Source organism: Lates calcarifer, linkage group LG16_LG22 (genome assembly GCF_001640805.2).
Source record: "Lates calcarifer isolate ASB-BC8 linkage group LG16_LG22, TLL_Latcal_v3, whole genome shotgun sequence".
NCBI lineage: Eukaryota > Metazoa > Chordata > Actinopteri > Centropomidae > Lates > Lates calcarifer.
Genome location: NC_066848.1, coordinates 5,124,883 through 5,142,946, shown reverse-complemented (window position 1 = coordinate 5,142,946; position 18,064 = coordinate 5,124,883). Strand labels below are relative to the sequence as shown.

At 41.5% G+C, this 18,064-nt stretch overlaps 2 protein-coding genes across 4 annotated transcripts in view; both read left to right on the top strand.

Moving 5' to 3' along the window:
• The window catches only part of itga9 (integrin, alpha 9), a 45,868-nt gene extending 36,508 nt beyond the window's left edge, over window positions 1-9,360 (top strand). For both annotated transcript variants that reach the window (XM_018693017.2, XM_018693018.2), the window contains 6 exons: window positions 54-161; window positions 1,498-1,623; window positions 1,815-1,934; window positions 2,024-2,119; window positions 5,112-5,231; window positions 6,898-9,360. In XM_018693017.2, coding sequence (XP_018548533.1) covers window positions 54-161; window positions 1,498-1,623; window positions 1,815-1,934; window positions 2,024-2,119; window positions 5,112-5,231; window positions 6,898-6,996 — 669 coding nt within the window. In that variant the 3' untranslated portion in view covers window positions 6,997-9,360. The remainder of the gene's footprint in view (window positions 1-53; window positions 162-1,497; window positions 1,624-1,814; window positions 1,935-2,023; window positions 2,120-5,111; window positions 5,232-6,897) is intronic.
• A 235-nt stretch (window positions 9,361-9,595) lies between these two features.
• On the top strand, window positions 9,596-17,996 carry LOC108894393 (uncharacterized). 2 transcript variants are annotated; one of them, XM_051076761.1, is made up of 8 exons: window positions 9,596-9,927; window positions 10,629-12,398; window positions 12,584-12,767; window positions 13,701-16,992; window positions 17,073-17,252; window positions 17,334-17,506; window positions 17,598-17,715; window positions 17,796-17,996. In XM_051076761.1, the coding sequence occupies exons 4-8, from the start codon at window positions 14,134-14,136 to the stop codon at window positions 17,994-17,996; spliced, it is 3,531 nt and encodes a 1,176-aa protein (XP_050932718.1). In that variant the 5' UTR covers window positions 9,596-9,927; window positions 10,629-12,398; window positions 12,584-12,767; window positions 13,701-14,133. The 2 variants fall into 2 exon arrangements, with proteins under 2 accessions (XP_050932718.1, XP_050932717.1); XM_051076760.1 differs by having other exon boundaries at window positions 9,596-10,047.
• Window positions 17,997-18,064: the final 68 nt, after the last annotated feature.

Here is an 18,064-nt window from a genome sequence, read left to right as displayed (position 1 = left end):
TTCTCTTTCCCTTTGTTTCTATCCTTCCCTGTCTCTGTGTGATGTGGTTCCAGGCCATAAACAAGGGGCCCAGCAGGCTGCCTGGCTCCACCGTGGACATCAGGATACCCAACCGGCTGGCTGGCAGCGGAGCTGACATGTTCCACATCATTGAAACACAGGTAGATGCCAACAGCAGTCTATCTACATTATTTATTTAGCCCTTATTTATTAGTTTATTCACCTGCAGGCAGCCACGTTTTTATTTCATTAAACCAGCCCATGCCTGTTGGTCTTGCTTCCCTTCATGGCACAGCTGCTTGTATCCACCTCAGTGGACACTTTTATGCACAGAAAGCTGCTAAACTGGTGGGCTTTTTGTCATGGCGTGGGTAATTTGCTTAGTGTGAGGCACCCATCGCCCAGTGAAAATCTAAGCCAAAGTGTTGATGTTGCTACTGAAACTAGGCGACCATTTTGTTTCACAACATTTTGCATTTAGATAAAGTAACACAATACTCCCGCTGGGTTTAAATGTTTTCTTAACCCTTGCATTACACCCTTTCATATAGGTAGATCATGGGGGAGCTCAAGCTGTTAATTGTATTTACTGTGAATGGGCAGACGGGGTTGACTGTATCCCACCCTCCTAGAGCCCATCTGGAATCACTTTCAGGGGATCAGACAGCTTGCACGAAACGGGAATGGGACACCTGCAGAGCTGGCTACTGCCCCGTACCATCCCTAGTCTGGAACCACACGTCATAAATACTGTTAACACTACTCTTGGCCTGTGGCACACCGGACAGTTGCACAGTTATATTTTATAGCCAGATATTCTTACATTTTATACAGACCTCCATTTGTAAAGACATGATATACAAGTTCCTGAGTGTTGCTCCATATGTTCTAGTTTTTCTGCACAAATCCCTCAATCTTCATCATTTACTGTGAAAATTCTCTTCTCGTGGGGGATTTCACCAGGTTAAACTTAGTGCAGCCCATGAATCTTCACACCAGCACTGGCGGCAGAAACACAGGACATGAGAAAGCGCAGCAATTAAAGCTCAGGCTTGCTGGGTGGTAGCAGAGCAGACAATGAGTAAGGCCAGAAGAGCTTTCTACCTCTAAAGCTTTGGGTTGGACTGAAGAGAGGGGAAAGGGGAAGTGTTCCCTGGGGCCTGGGCAGTAAAAGCAGACACCTCTAAATCACTCCATATGGGAAATCTGTCTGGGAGGGGTACCAGCTTCTTGTTGGGGAAAGCTTCCTGTGAGCTCTAGATGCTCATAACAATAGAAGGACTGGGACAGTTAAGGTGACAGAAGTGCTTGTGTCCACATTTTTGCTGTCAAACTCAAATCCAAACCTATTTTTGCAACACAAACATGATAAAACCCCTGGTTCTCTACACATTCAAGCCACACACCCTATTTTAACCCAACTTTGCTATAATTCTTTCATATTCATTAGATATGGCTTAGTCAACACAATTCAGTTTTTCTCTACCACTGTTTCAGGTGGCTGATGGTCGAGGAAACTGCACCCCTCACAGGAACCCGACACCGTGCACCATCCCCCAGGAAAAAGAGAGCATCTTCCACTCCATATTTGCCTTCTTCACCAAATCAGGACGCAAAGTCCTGGTAAATATGCAGCCCTTGCATTACACTCTGACATTTTAGAGGTCACTGACAGTCACCCCCTGTGAGGATTCTTGTTTTTTATTTTTTAGTCAGTGCAACATCTGTTTATCACACATCCCTCTCTCTCCCACATACTTTCTCCTGCTCTTCCACACTCTCTTTCCTCCTGTCTCTTTCATCTTTTTTAAAAGGACTGTGACCGGCCGGGAAGAGCATGTATGACAATCTCCTGCAGTCTGGGTCCACAGTTAAAAGAAGAAGCTTTGAGCATAGATATAAAACTTCTGCTCAACACTGAAATTCTTAAGAGGGTAAGGAACATGTCACAAGCATGATAAATTTAGGTGCAGGTTCTTGTGATTCTAAGAGCAACAGTAATCCACCCTCTTTTAACCCACAGGATAGTTCCTCAGTGATCCAGTTTGTGACACGGGGCAGTGTGCAAGTAAATGACAGAGCAGTGGAGGTGCCTAAAGGCCTGCCAGAGGACATTTCTGTGAGTATATCAACAGTTAATGTACCGTCTACCTACACTGACAGCAATACTACTAATTATAGCACCCAAAATAACTGTGTTGTATCTTGCAGAGCATCTTAGGGTAGGTTTAACTGTTCAAAATCTACCTTTTGTTCCAAATTGTTCCAATAAAACTGTTTACCATGAAATATTTCAAAACTTGGCCAAAACTGAATCCACTAGAGATAAATAAGAAAACATGTTTGTCTAATTTGGGTGAACTGAACCTTTAAACCTTGGTTGCTTTCACTCAGTCTAAACCATTTTGAAATGTTTTTTTTCTTGCCAAGAATCGCAGGTTTAGTCACAGAGCAGGACTGCTGCAGCTGGTAAGGCAACTGTGTCTTGCTCACAGGCACTATGGCAGGGCACATGCTTGTAGCCCAGGGATTCTGGTTGAAGGACAGGCTAGTCACAACATGGCTCTGCTTGCAAAACTATATCAATACGCATATATATTTATCTATAGATGCACAGTCCATCGTGCTGTGGTTAGACATTCCTTGAGCTACTGATGTGCTCCATTGTGGAACATTTGTAAAGGATGTGAGTCCAGGGAACAGCTGGGAACTGTGGGTATACTGTATGGTGGCACTTCTATTTGCTCTTTTTCCGGGGTCCTCAGCTGTGCTCAAGGACAGACCCTTCCCCCCAGTGTTATTTGCTGAGTGATTGAATGGCCCACCAGATCAGATGCGATGATTATATTGAGCAACCAGTATGCTCGCAGTGGGATCCCTCAAGTGATTAGGGTGCTGACCGGGCTCTAGCCCTGCTGACCCTGAGCCCCAGACGTGCTCGGAAAATTCAGACCTGCTATGAATATGTCCATGCCATGCCATTCTTTCAGCACATAGTGAGCGTGCTCATTCCACAGACTATTACCCCCCTATGTTTCAGTAAACACAGTTACCTTGTCCCTCAGGATCCCTGCTAGCTAGAGTACACACTGTAAAGTATAATTTGTGGTCCCTGGTTGTATTACTCACAGCAAGCCCACCGGTCGTGGGCTCGCTTTTTATCAGCTGTGACATGTAAACAAACCCACATTAATCCATATGTTTTTGTTGTAAGTATGCAAGTTACAAACGTAGCATCATAGAGCTGAGTTGAATGAACTTCACATTCAACCACACATTCCCAGAACTAACTGATCGTACAAGTTAAATCGGGAAAGTCAGAGTCAGAGAGCAACGACCAGTAGAGCTTTCATCTTTTTTGTTTCATGCAAGCACTTTGGCATGCATAACAACAGTTAGATTCCAGAGCCCAGTGTAAGGGGGAGGTGTTAATGTGGGAAACTATTCAACAGAGAGATTAATCTTCACTTGTCCATTTGGTTTTGTCTTGGCTCACAGTTGGCGTCTCATGCCACATTTATGTTCAAAGCCCATGCAGCACTGAACATTGGAGCAGTGAGGTTCCTCAGTGTGTTCTGACATTGTCCCACCATTGTTTGCAGTAACAAATTATGCAATATGTGACATTTGGAAGAATGCACATTATTTGCCTTTGTTTAAGATAATTAGTAAATAAACCCATCTATTTCATGATGAGTGAATGTGTTGTTTTCCATTTAAGGGCTGAATACCGACATTAAAGCACATTTAGCTGTGGTGCAGAGTAATGCAATACTTCACTCAAATCAAACCACTGTTAATTCAGCACAAATCAGTTTAAGTAATTAAAGTAATTGTTTTCTCATGCACAAAAATATCAAATAGCCACAGAGGAACTTTTTCAAAGCACAAATCCCAATTGGTCATTTTACTGTGACACAATTTAAAATGATGGTAATTGTTAGAAAAGCAAATAAAAATCACGACTGGTGCTAAAAACTGATTTGAAATAATTTTATTTACTTAATTACAATAAATACAGACTTCTTCCCTCCATTGTAGTTGGGCATTACACTGTGCACTGGGTAAAGTGAACCCAGTTAGTTGTCAGTGACAGATTATCCAGCAGGTCAGTGTTCACTAATGTCATGGGAAGCAGCCTAAGCAGCTCTTATTTATTGTGGAACCAGGCTATTTTTAACCTCCCATTCTGGGAGGCAAGGCACATTTTGGGCTTCAAGGAATCATTTTAAAGCATCTCCAAATTGAAAAAGGGAGTAGATTATGATATTCTGAACTACACTGTCCTAATGAATACTTGTTTGGCATTGGCAGTCCATTGCAAAACAGTGATGTCAAGCTTACTTACTAGTTCTATGATGCTATTAATATCAGTGAAAAAAAAAAAACAAACGAAAAGGGAACATCTTGTTAGACAGTTGGAGGTAATGATGAATACCAAGACTATGAGTCAACAACTAAGCTAGGAGCTTTGTGAGGCTGTACTTAGGTACAGTGGTGCTGTGAGCTAAATGCAAACACCCTCATACTAACAAGCATACAATGACAAAGCATGCTACTGTTTTAGCAGGTATTACCCAGTTCAGGAATGGCACAAGTTATGAAGGTATTTTCTCTAAAACCAAAGTACTGGACAAATTCAAATGTAGATCTAGATGTTAAGTCACCAGGATTCATCCTCTGGAAACCATGTGTATCTGTACAAAAATTCATGGTAATCCATCATCAGTTGTTGAGATATTTCAATCTGGATCAAAGCACCCTGTTCTGGCCCACATGTGCTTAAAAGTAAGGCTAAAAAGTATGGAATCTACACTGAATTTGACTGTTTTGTGCTCTATATGAAATAAATAAGTGTCCTGTTTCCTCTATGATGGAATTTTTGCTATACGTGTAGCTCCTCTTGAATCAAGTCATGAGTTCTGACAACAGCTAAAACAAACTGAAACAAGATGTGTTTTGGATGTTGTTGCACTACATTGCATCATTAGCAGCACATGACTTACTGTGTATTCCCTGTGTGTGTGTGTGTGTGTGTGTGTGTCTGTGTCCCTCCCTGCTTGTGTGTGTTGTATCTGAGTGTGACTCACTGAAGTGTCGTTGTGTTTCAGCTGGTGTTCGAGGCTCTCCACAGTCAGGAACCAAGGGGTTACGTAGTTGGTTGGATCATCGCCATCAGTCTTCTGGTGGGGATCCTCATCTTTTTGCTGTTAGCTGTGCTACTCTGGAAGGTAAAGCAACACATGAACACAGATTTTTCAGCTCATAACCTCAGTGATAAAGCTTACAGAACTGCTTGTTTCTTTAGTCAGATTTTGCTCTAGTAAATAAGAGGCAGTTGTCACAACCTTGTGTTTCACAGCCAGAGGCCCTGTGTCTAACTCTGATTAGACATCAGCACAGTATCCAGTTGTATGGAGACAGCTGGAGGTAGGGGAGGAGGTGGGGGTGAGAGCATGCTTTGGGTCTCTAACAACTATGAAAGGGACGAATCACAGCCTGGACAATAATTCACACCACAACACTCACATGAAAGAAGAATCTAAAGGGGAAATAGCAATTACAGTGATGTCCAGAGGCCCTGTTAGCACAAAACTCTTTTCTTTTTCACTGCCTCATTTTCCACTGGGAATACCACAACTAAACCTTGGAATGTTGGTCCTGGGATGCATTCCCTCTCGTCCCTCCCGATCCCCAGGTCCTCAGATCTTGCCAAAATAAACCCTACTTACAAGAGCAGTACATGTCCTGTATTGCTCTTTTCAGGAAATGCCTGAGGAGAGTACAGGTCTGTATCAATAAACTTTAGTAGCCAAATGCAGATAAATGGATGGAGTTGTAGTGAGAGAGAGGCAGCATCTCAGTGTGGCTGCTTTGTTTAGATACACTCCAAGAATCTACTGCTCTCTCCATTTCCTTCATATCTCCTTTATATTACACTTTGTGAATGCATGGTATAGATCAGTTAAAGGTAAATTAGAATACAGCATTACATTCCTGCAGAGACAATACATTTTTACAGGGGAAATGCTTCATTTGCTTCCATCCGTGCTGGTAGTTTTGTGTGGTTTAGCATTTTTCAAAACATACCAAGACATGATGTTTTTAATTTGATTCCCTATCTCCCACACATCCACTGTTTTTCGTTTTTGTCACTGCAGGAGAAATCTCAACTTGCATAACTAACTAACTAACATATCATTTCTGCAGCCAAATGTCATAAGTCTTGTGTGTTGGAGGGCACCTGAATGCACATGAACAGTCCCCTCTATCACCTGCAAAACACATGCACGATTTGCTTTTTTGAGAATAAAAATTAAAAATACATTTTATTCAAAAAAACTTTTAAAAAAAAGGTTTTTAAGATTTTAAAGAGAGTATAGTACAGTATTGTGAGTCTTTGGGAAGCAGTTACTCTACACCGACAACACAAATTTGACAAAAAATAAAGCTGACTAAATATTCACAGTAATAATCCACCCAAGGTTTTTTTACTTGATACCAATAAAGCTGAAAAATCTAACAATAAACACATTACAATATAAACATTTGATAATGATCCCATGAATATGGTTATTAGAGAATCATGATGAAAATATGCCACTGCCAAAATCAAGATTTTGGGAAATGTGCTTACTTGTTTTCTCTCCAAGAGTTAGATAAGAAGATTGATACTATGTCTGCAAATATGAAGCTAATATCAGGCTGTGACTGAGCTCTGGGGCATAGTAGTACATTCCATATCATACCTAGTTTTATCTGAAAATCAAAACATTATCAAAAAATAGTCAGCTGTAATTTAAACTATATGTGAAAGTTTTCTCCCCTGCAGTTACATCTAACTACGGTCACACCTTACTAACACCTCAAATGTCTGCTTTTTTCTTTCTTTAACAGATGGGTTTCTTCCGTCGGCGCTACAGAGAGATCATTGAGGCTGAAAAGAACAGGAAGGACAGTGATGAAAGCTGGGACTGGATGGAAAAGAATCACTGAGACTTGCAGTGGGGGTCCCAGAGGAGCCGATGCAATTAGGGATTGGGTCGGGAAGGATCCAATAGCACGGGGGCTCAGCCGCCCCAGTGGCACCAGGCCCTTCGGTCTTCCATATGTGGAAGAGAGGAATATTCTCCATATTTTTTGGAGACTTGTTATTTTTTTGTGGGTGGGGGTCCAGGAAACAGGCTTCTGAGGTGACAGTGTGGCTTGCCAGAGGACACTTGCTGCGGAATTCAGCTAATCTCAAAGGAGGTAGCTCCCAGTCAGCGGAGCATGGCTGTTGATGGAGACCCACATCCGCACAGAGATGTGGAGATGGCATGAATACTGGTGGACAACAAAACCCTCAGGGCTGTTACATAGCAAATTTATTTTTATACATACACTTTAAGCCATATTGTATAAAAGTGGGCTTCGAGAAGAGCTGGGGTTTTGAAGGCCATTATAAACATACTGTATCTACAGTATGTTTTCCTAAAAGCACTGATGTTTGATAAGAATGAATGCCATGGCTCCATAGCTTTACTTTTTATGCCAAAGAAATGTCCTGTATAGTATATGATTGGAGTCGTTTGTATATCCAGTTCCTCCTGGGAGTGAAAGATTGTATCTTTTCTTTACTATTTCCGGCTTATGAGTATCTGTTTTACACATCTGACTGCCCCTCCCACCCACAGATAATCAGCCAGGGCTAATTCTGTGTTTTACACCCACACACACAATGATTAAAACACTGTATCCTGGTGTCATCCACCAGTGTTGTCAGAGTTGTCTCAAAAGCCCTAAAGGCTCAGAAAAAGTTTCCCTTGAGGTCATTAGGTCCCAAGTGAGTGTGTCGTAATCAACAGCACTGTTGAGTTGTCTATTAACACTTTATTTGCCATGTTTCCTTTGTTATCCATGCCTGAAATGCAGATGATGGGTTGTAAATTAAACCGTAAAAGCCACCATTTGCATTTCAAGCTTTGCAGCTTTCCATAAGCATTCCATTTGTTCTGCTCTGGTTTAACCAAGCTGTTTGTAGGACTTAAAGTGGATGTAATGAACGTGATTTTGACAAATTGACATTTTAATTTTAACTCTCAGCGATACTTTGAGTTGACAAGTGCTTTGAGAGTGCAATGTGCAGTAGAGAAAATTATCTGCAGCTGCTCTTGCAACTATTGCTCAGCTCAGGTATGCAGCTGGCTTTTTAGATGGACCCCCAAAGGTTTCCAGGTTCACATGAAGGTATCTTAGTGAATTGTGTAGGAAATGATTCACTAAATGTCATGACATAAGACCTGATCATGATTTATTTCCTAAACCTTTCCAGGCATCACCAAGCAGACCATTTAATTTTACTATTATATTATTAGGCATTGGGTTTTAGCATGAAATATGAGATACATTACTCTCCACGGCCAGATGAAAGTCTGTGATGGGAGTCCACCTACAGTCATTTACAGGGGCCCATGGCATGACTAATGCCCTAAAAATAGGTGGGAATGTGCTGCACTCAATCACTACGCATAAACGAGTTCTTTGGGGCTCATGGGAAAAGCTCATTTTAAGTCAACATGGAGGAATGTTAGTGCCCTGAAAATCTGCCACCACTAAAGTCCCAGGCTCATCAGTGTTCAAATTTTTACCCCACAAGTTTTTTAAATGCAAGGCTAGATTATGAATGAAATTTTACAGAACATAGTGAATTGAATTGTATATTAAATGTCCCCAAAGAAGTGCAAAGAACTTTTGAAGAGCTTCATCACAAAATGATGAAGAATGAAAATTATGCTCCTTTAAGTAAGTTCTGAAGAATTTATCAATGACCATCAGGTGTAAATTAATTATATTAAGACAGATATCAGTAAGTTAGGATGAAACCCTGTAGTCTCAGGACTTCTGGGTAATTTTGCAGTAGACCGGAGTCAGATTGAAACGTGCAATGCCAAATAACAAAAATTATATTTTAAGACTTCAGTGCTAAGTCACTTTATGGCTCACTATGTTTGCTTAGCTCTCTATTGTGTTGTATGAATCTTTTATGATCCGATACACTTTATTTTACCATTTAATTTCACTGGCACGATGGCATATACTGTACACATTCACGTCTTCCCTCTGCATCTGTTAAAACGATGCCATACCTGTATGCAGAGAAACCGACACTTGACATTTTTTGGTAAATTTTAACTGTGATGGTTATATTTTGTTTGTATGTTTGTTTGTTGTCAACGTTAATCTCACCGTTATTTGGGGGTTTGTTCTGAATTATACTACTGTCACTGAATATCATTTCCATTATAGTTTGCTGTATGTTTGATGTTTAAAATCATGTTTGAGCTGTATATTTATCTGTGGATAAATTTTAGAGTGACATTTCCTGGCTCTATGTGCTCTTCTTGTTCATATGAGTCCAGTGTGGTTGTTGATGGGGTTGCTGAGTTTTTGATGGTGTGCAGTGCTCTCTGCTGGCTGCTGAGAAGAACAGCATTCTGTCTTATTTTTATAACCTCAAAACACCTGATCAGTCGCTTGACCTCAAAAACTCGGAGTAATTGCACACTGAGCTATTCTTTATGAGATGTTTGTGTGTGTGTGTGTGTGTGTGTGTGTGCCCGCCCTCGCAGTGTCTATTTTCTATACAAATCCTATGAAGTTCAGCAATGACTGCGCTCAACGTCCTCGGCGAAAATAGCGATTCTAGCGCAACTTTTGGAACACTGCCGAGCTCGTCAATGTCACGTTTCTCTCACCGACCAATCACAATCAAGAAGGGGCGGGACTTACAGTATCAACGTTGCAACAATATCAAAAATACAGGAGGAAAAACTGATCCTGGCTGTAACAACCCAGTATTTCTGATCAAATTATCGGAGGGTTATCGTGATCAATATTTGAAATCAAGAGCGGGGAGCGACGTTGCCATGTCTGTCGGAAGTGCAGGTGTGTGAGTCACCCACCGGAAGTCTATATAAACCCAGTCAGTAGCAATTACCTCTCCTTTGCCAGTCGGCCTTTCCACACGGCGCCAACAAGAAGTGGAGCACATGGAACAAACATTTGGTAACTGCTGCTGCTTAAAATATCAGTACACTCGTAAGATTTTCTGTGTGTTTCGTCTGTCAGTGCAGTCGTGTTATTGTTATTGCTCACTAATATTGCATGCTTCAGACAAACTAGCAAAATAGCCTAGCTTAGCCTAGCGTAGCCAAGCCAAGCTACACCTGTTTCTAGCTTATCAGTTACAGCAAATGTGTCTCGCTTTGAATGTCCTCTAAATCCAGTTGTCCTTCACTTAAAAGTTGTTGATATTTCACCTCTGTTTAACTCAGACACAAGAACTCGAAACATGTGCCGCTAGGTTAAGCTAAGCTAGGCTAGGCTAGGCTAGAATGTGTGATGAATTAGCTAAGAAGCAACTTTTGATCTAAATCATGTTCGTAATGGAAAAACTGCACTGTTTCATTAAACATACAGAAAGTCTAATGAATGTATTTATATTTTAAGCGCAGTTACCAAATGCTTGTACCATGTGTTCCAGTTCTTGTTAGCGCAGTGTGGAGGGGCTAGTTAATGGGGCTAGTAAGATCATCAGCACCATCAGCTCAACAAAAAATTAAATAAAAATTTAATTAACTTTTCAGTCTCTCTGTGGAGGTTCCGGGGGGAGACCCCTCAGTCTCAACCCCCTTCTCCTGGGCTACCACCCCTCTCCACCCCCCGCTGCCCCCATGCTCCAGGTACCAGCAACAGGATGGATTCGAACCAGCCACTCCAGGACCAGCACGACCTTGCGGCCGCAAACAAACCCACTTCGCCACCGAATACCCTTTGCATTTAGGATTTCTCTCTGCACGCTTTTCAAGCTTCCAATTTGTGTATTGACGTTTCAAAATTTACTGACCCTGGTAAGAGTCGAACCCTCGTCCTCAGGACTCTCAAGCGGTGTGTTATCAGCTTGAGCTATTTGGCCAGAGACGTTTGGAAGGCCTTTATTAGATTCTACAAGTCTTTCGTTTGGGATTTGAAGTTTAAAATTTACCGATCCTGGTAAGAATCGAACCCTGGTCCTCAGGATTCTGAGGTGGTGTTTTATCAGTTTGAGCTACTTGACCACAGACACTTTGAATGTTTTCTTTAAGTCTTTCATCAGTATGTTGGACTTCATTTTGATATTCACATTGACTATTTTTAAATCACCTCTCACATGGGTGCTGGACATCAAAATGTTTTGATTCAGTTGTTTATATTAGATTTATATTAGGTTGTTGCTTTTCACATTACTAACCAGAAACACAAAACAAAAGGAGACAGGATTTGATCTTTTCACCTCAGATGTTTAGACAGCAGGCTATCACACGGAGCTACTTCTCAGGTGTTAAAGTAAGTGTTGGTCACATCCATGTCATGTTCTTAAATCACCAAATTTGTTGAGCTGTTTCGTAGGGCTACTTATGTTTGTTGCTCACAATATGAAATCATCCTTTCCACAGTTAGAAGTGAAAATAAACCATTGCAAACAATGTTAATTTATTTAGATATTTCAGAAATATTCTGATGTAGTGTCGATTTATTCTAATTTTGGACAAAAAATTTAATTGAACCAGACACATTATACCTAAAGGAAACTCCGGTTCAACAGTTCAACTGCATTTAAACTGAAATGTTGATGCTTTTAAGACTTTAAAACCTTGAATTGTGAAGTAGAGGAATATGGCATTGATGTAGAAGTGCAGTGCGTCCTTTATGGATTTGAGATAGCTATGCTTTGCAGAAAGTTGACATGGATGTAGAGGACAGGACAAGAATGCATTACAAGTTGTGCACATTTACTGCCCTCTATCAGCTAAAGGAGAAAACTGCTTACTGCATTTTCTCTTTCTTAACATATGATTTTATGCATTATTTCCTCCCTGTTCTTCCTGCATAAGTCACCTCTGTTGTAATCAGTACACAATCTCTATGTAACCAAATGATTACAATATCTTTACAAACAATATGTCAAGGAATAAAAGGCAACTAATCACCCTTTAAACCTGATGAGGTTAAGTTTCCTTGGTCAGGTGACACCAGTTGCTATGAAACACTGACATCAAGCACAAGCTCTTCTGTAGAGTACACTGAATTATTAATACAGCTACCGCTATGAATACAGCAAGAATACTGTAACAAATTTTGCCGCTCACATTCTCTTGACCAGAGAGAATCACTTGGCAAACTATGTCGTCTTTATTGGATCATGGGTTGATCAGGACTGCACCGGTGGAGCAGGTGGTCGCACCAATTGCAAGTCATTTATGCCACTTGGTGCTGCTGTGTGACAGCACAGAGGAACCTGAGCAGTTCAGCCACCTCGAGGAGGCAGCTCAGACTGTGGCTAAAGCGACTGAGAACATGGCAGCAGTGGCCTCAAGGTATGTACAGTCAATGTACAAGTGTTTGTTAACCGGGGTAAAGAATATAAATTTAATGCACATGACTGCAGGTCCAGTGAACAATCTGTAAAAGTCACATTCTAAAATGTAACCTAATTTAATTTATGTAAGAGACTGACATGTGCAATATATTATCAGACTAACGCCAGGCATTTTACCTCCAGGCTAATAAGTGAGACAGAGGATGAGGTTTTGCACATGGAGATGTCATCCCTGTTGGAGTCAGTCACTGTGTCTGGACAGCATGTGCTGCTGGCAGCCCAGAAACTCAGCATCCAGCCCAGTTTGGCTGAACACAGAGAGGAACTCATCACTGCTACACAAAACGTCTTCCTGGGAGTAGTCAAAGTAAAGTATAATTTAACTTTTCCTGGTCTGCAAATGTTTTACCAAATATCCCATATGTTGTAATAACTTACATTTCTTTAAAATAAACAGAGATAGGCAGAAAGGAATGGCTGCATTGTCAAATACAGACAGCGATTGATTAAAAACACTGACAGGTTCCAATAGATTGATCTTCAACAGCTGTTTTACTTTCTCTGACGTTTCCTTAAATGGAAATACTATGCTCTTACAAATAACAGTTTAAATCATCCTTTGTTAATTTGTGGGGATGGTGACCTTTTTCCTAATGTGAGCTACTGACTGATAACTGTATAGTCATGCCTGTGTACAGACTGTCTGCAATTTATGAAAGGGGATTACAGCAGCTATTCCTTGAAAATTGGAAAAAGGACACAAGTCTGCTTTGTTACTGAAACTGTCATAATCTTTTATAGCTTTATCTAGTTTATGACAAACTCCTCTTCCTTATCTGTGGTTATGGTACATGCTGTCTACATCTGTTTCATTACACTAGAGTATCATATTTAAATATAGTGATTTGTGCAATTTAAATTTCAACATTTTCTGCAAACAATAGCTCACAGTCAGAACATGCTGACACATTAGAGCTTTATTCCCACCATTGTCTGAGGAAGAGATTGCAAAATGATCTGGGACTTCTGTCCTTACCCATAATTGCTATTGTCATAATATTATGCACTCACACTGCAAAACAACTACTTTGTACACTACTGGTCCAAAGTTTTAGGAAAAAAAAAACATTTTCCTGTTTTTATTGAAATTTAAGCTGTTGAAGTCTAGTGAATATGCTGAAATGGTACAAAAGTCAGTTGGAAACTGCCCAAAACAGGCCACTAGCATTGGTTAAAAAAAAGCACAAGAAACTGTCCAGCAGCAGTAACATAGTGACCTTATTTGTCTCTCTGCTCTTAGGTTCTGTTAGCGGATGACGATGCTACCGTCAGGAGAGTTGTAGCTGCTGCTGATCGTGTTTTGGAGTGCCTCTCTGAACTTGGCTCCTCCACTGACATCAAGTCTCTGCTCAGATCTTTCCAGGTGTTTTCTGAGGCTCTGCTCCTCCTCAACAGTCTGACAATGGAGAGAGCAAATTCCTTACAGGATCCCAGACAAACTAAACAGCTCCTCGATTCATTGGAGACCCTGAGGAGGTGCATCTCCATGCTGCACACGGCCATGTGCACAACCATCAAACACCCTACAAGTCAGCAGGTACAGGAAGCTAAAAGGTATATTCTGGACAAGGTGCGGAGCACAGTGAGCGACATTATTGTAACCCTGAAAAGTAAATGCCACAGAGGATCACTGGGTCCTTTTGGATATTATACAGGGAGGAGGACCAGTCCTGATGCAGCTTCTTACTAGTTCCTCCAACTCCTCAATCCAAAGCAGTGACTTTGACAGCATAATAAGAGATCTTGTGTTTCACTGTATGGTTGTGGCAAACTCTTCTCGGAGAGAGTTTCAGCAAAGAGTGGTGGGTCATTGTCGTCACATCCTGCAGTTCTGGTCTGACATAAAAAGGATTTTAAAGTCCACAGATAATCTTGATGAGCAGCACCTCGAGAACATCTTCAATTTGCTGGTGCAACAGATACAAATGCTTGACAAAGCTTTGATAACTACTACTCTCTATCAAGTCTTGGACACGTTTCTTACAGCATCTTCTACATTTGAGGAGCTTTTAAATGTGACGAGACAGATCCTGGTAACAGATTCCTATACAAAGATGGATCTGAACTTTATTCAGCCTCTAGTTGAGGATTTCATATCTTCCACTGATAGAATAACACAAGTGGCAAATTTCATCTCAGCTGTGGCTGTTGATGCAAAGAGTTTGGAGAACGTGGAGAACTCACGAGCATGCCTCACGAGACTCAGAGCTCGAATCGCACCTCTCTCACTGGAGCTGGGAGATAATTCAATGCAAACTGTTCAAAAGCTTCATGATGTTTGTCAAAAATGGGAGGAGGAGACTAGTCAGCTTCAGGATGCTCTCAGTGATGTGATGGACGTCAGGGAGTTCACCAGTATTGCTATTAATGAGATGGTGAATGACCGCCATGGATGTGACACAGCTTACAGAGAGCAGAGCTATAAATTGTTTAAGGAACACACAGCAAACCTTATCTGTCACATGAAGCTGGTGATTCACTCAGTGAGGAGGCACTTGGACAGAAGTGATGACCCCATATACAGGAATGGCCTCCTTGTCCTGCTGAAACAGGTTCAGTCATCTGAGACCAAAGCAAGTGAGTCAGTCAGAGACATGCTTCTAGGTCCCTGTCTAAATGTGGAAGCATATTCTACCTTTTCCAATAATGTTTCCACAGTCATTCAGCACTTTAAAGTGCTAAGAGAGGGACTGGACGGCCAACAGCATCCACATCTCCTGAGCCCACTGCGAGAGGGGGCACGCCAGCCTGACATCTCACAGTTATATTTACCAGTGAAAGACACCTGTGAACTGAACCTGGATCATATGATAAGAGGCTCTGATTCTCCTGTTGTGGAGGTTATGGAGAGAGATTCCCATACTGAACATGAGGAGGAGCACACAGATGAGGAAACCATAGAAGCGGAACTGGCTCGTAAATATGACAGTGATGATTTAAAGATCCCAACTGTCTCCAATGCACCCAAACTGATCCAGAAGTCTCATGCATTTGACCTTTTACCCCTCTTGTATGAAGTTGTTACTGTGACTAAAGAGAAAGATGTGACAGTGCTCAACAAGGCTTGCACTGGTGTTCTCAAGCTGTCGAACTGTTACGCTCAAGCTGCAAAGGAAGCCTTGGCCATTGTTGATGCAGTTGATTGTCAAACGTTGGAAGGTTTTAGAGCAGAGCTGGTGTCACTGACTCCGCTGCTTGTCCAGACAGCTCAAGAGACAGCGATGAGTTCAGCAATGAGCACAGAGGGCATCTACAAACACAGCACACAGTTTTCTGACCTTATTAACAACATCAGAAAGGTTCTACTGCCAGTAGCTGGAACCTGGTATCATGCTGCTTACACTGAGCTGCAAGGAAATCTGCCAACAATGGCAACCACTGTTGCACAGCAGTTAAATGAAGTGATGAATTTATGTGCTGACATGGTCCAGCTTTTGACATCATCTGATTTGACCTCACAAAGTGATGGTCAAGAAACATTCAGCATTTTACACAGCAAGCTGAACAAAGCCCAGAACAACACAAGGTATCTGGTTGAGTTCTCCACCTCATTGGAGGCACAAGTAGATCAGCTAGAGGGAATCTGTATCCTCTGGGGTCTCTCTATTCAGATTTTGCTAAATTCTCTCGATAAGATTTTGGGAACATCAGCTGCAATGAATCAACTGAGCCCTCAGAAACAGCTATCAGTGTTGTCTGAGAACTCGCTTCGAATCCAAGAGGCAGCAAGGATCACCAGCCTAAATTGTAAAAGTGCTTACAAATCAAAACAGTTAACTGGATACCAGAATGAACTAAAAACACTGACTGATGCCTACCTTAAAGCTGCAGAAGAGCTTGACATAATGCCAAGTGTGATGCAACTTGCAAAATCAGAATTCTTGCAGAGACATCTTTTGATTAAAATTAGAGTGCTTTCTGGTCATTTAAGCAAAGCAAACAAGGATTATGACACTGCACTTCAAAATATTGTCAGCATTGCTTATTTTGCAGTTGAACACTTTAGGGAGAACAACACAGAAGATGCAGAGCCAAAATTTGAAAACGCAGCTCAGACACTTTTCGAGAATGTAAAATCTGCAACCAAAAGAGTTGAGGACTGCTTAAACTATATCCGCGACCCACACGCCCGTTCTAACCTGAGGTCTATCAACGACCATTTGTCTTTTCAGATTTCAGATGTAATCAGCAGGGCAAAGCTCATGGTAGAGACTCACTACATTTGTGACACACTCAGTCTTGATGTGCAGATACAATGTTGGTCATCCAAAGCTCATTATGTGGTGGAGGAGATCACGAGGCAAGATGGGATTCACCAAGAGGCTAAGGAGCACATCAGGGCTGGTCTACAGGGCAGGACATCTGAGGATTTCAAAGAAGTGTCAGCTGCAATCCCATCTAAAGTCAAAGAAGTGGAATATCCCACTAACACAGCAATGAACTCCTGGCAGAAAGGCTATACAGAAAGTGTAGATGCCCCAAAAACAAATATCAGCACAGCAGCTGTGGCCATATATGGCCCTGAAAAAGATGTAGGTATCTCATTTTAACATTTTACAGATCAGTTATTCCTTCATGTCACAATTAATCAACTTCTTTCTTTTCTCAACAGGATGTTGCCAGGTCTGGTGCATACAAAGAAGCCTCTTCGCTGACCTACACTTCACTTTTTCTAAAACAAGAAAGTAACAGCTGGGATCCCAGGGACAACAGAATTGTCCAGGTGACCAGGAAAATGGCTGACACAATATGCTACATGACTCAGTACTTGAAGAAGAGAGGCCCAATACCAGTAAGGACCACCAGAGGCCACTTTTGTAGCTTTGTTTTGATATTTGCAGGCAGAGTCATCCACAATCATTTCTCTTTTCAGAATAAAGAGGCATTTGTCACAGCAGCCAAAGATGTGATCTCAAACTGCCAGTCAGTGACTCAGTTTATCAGAGTCATTGCCAACCACTGCTTGGATAAACAGTGTACAGTTGAACTGTCCCTCATTGTCGAGCAGATTCTCACCATCACCAACCAGCTCAACATCATTTCCAGGTCAGAAGAGCTTAAACACAAATCTCACACTGAAAACTAAGCCAGAAAATAATAATAATAACCAAAAAAAGTAATGATGTCACTTACCTAGTGTTAATGCTGTCACGCCTGGGTGCAAATCATCTGATGAGATCCTGGTGAAGAACGCGCAGAATCTACTCCAGACAGTCCTGCGTGGGGTCCATGCTGCAGAGACAGCCTGCATCACAGTAAATTTAACTCAGACAGTTAGTTATACATGAATTTTCTCCCAAACTGTTAAAACTGTACAGTTATCCTCTTATTCCAGGGTTTGAAGCAGCCTGAACCAAACTCAGATGGTGCAGAGGCTACAGCTCTGTGTTTCCAGTGGAAGAGGAACCTGGAGATCCATCGAGCCCAACAGACCTGTAACCCAGAGACCGATGACCTGGGATTGAGGAAGACTTCATCCCATCCTGTAGCACCCAGTCTTGCCCCACCAGTTAATGTACAAGATGGCTACAAGTGACACAATTAGTGATCCTGAAACATGGGTTTTTTTGTTTTGTTTTTCATGTGACATCAATAAACATGTGT

Excerpts from the sequence above, each read along its gene's own strand:
- LOC108894393 (XM_051076761.1), top strand. The coding sequence starts at position 14,134 with ATGCAGCTTCTTACTAGTTCCTCCAACTCCTCAATCCAAAGCAGTGAC. Across the intron at positions 16,993-17,072 it reads TATATGGCCCTGAAAAAGAT|GATGTTGCCAGGTCTGGTGC; the intron begins GTAGGTATCTCA and ends TTTTCTCAACAG. Across the intron at positions 17,507-17,597 it reads CAGCTCAACATCATTTCCAG|TGTTAATGCTGTCACGCCTG; the intron begins GTCAGAAGAGCT and ends TCACTTACCTAG.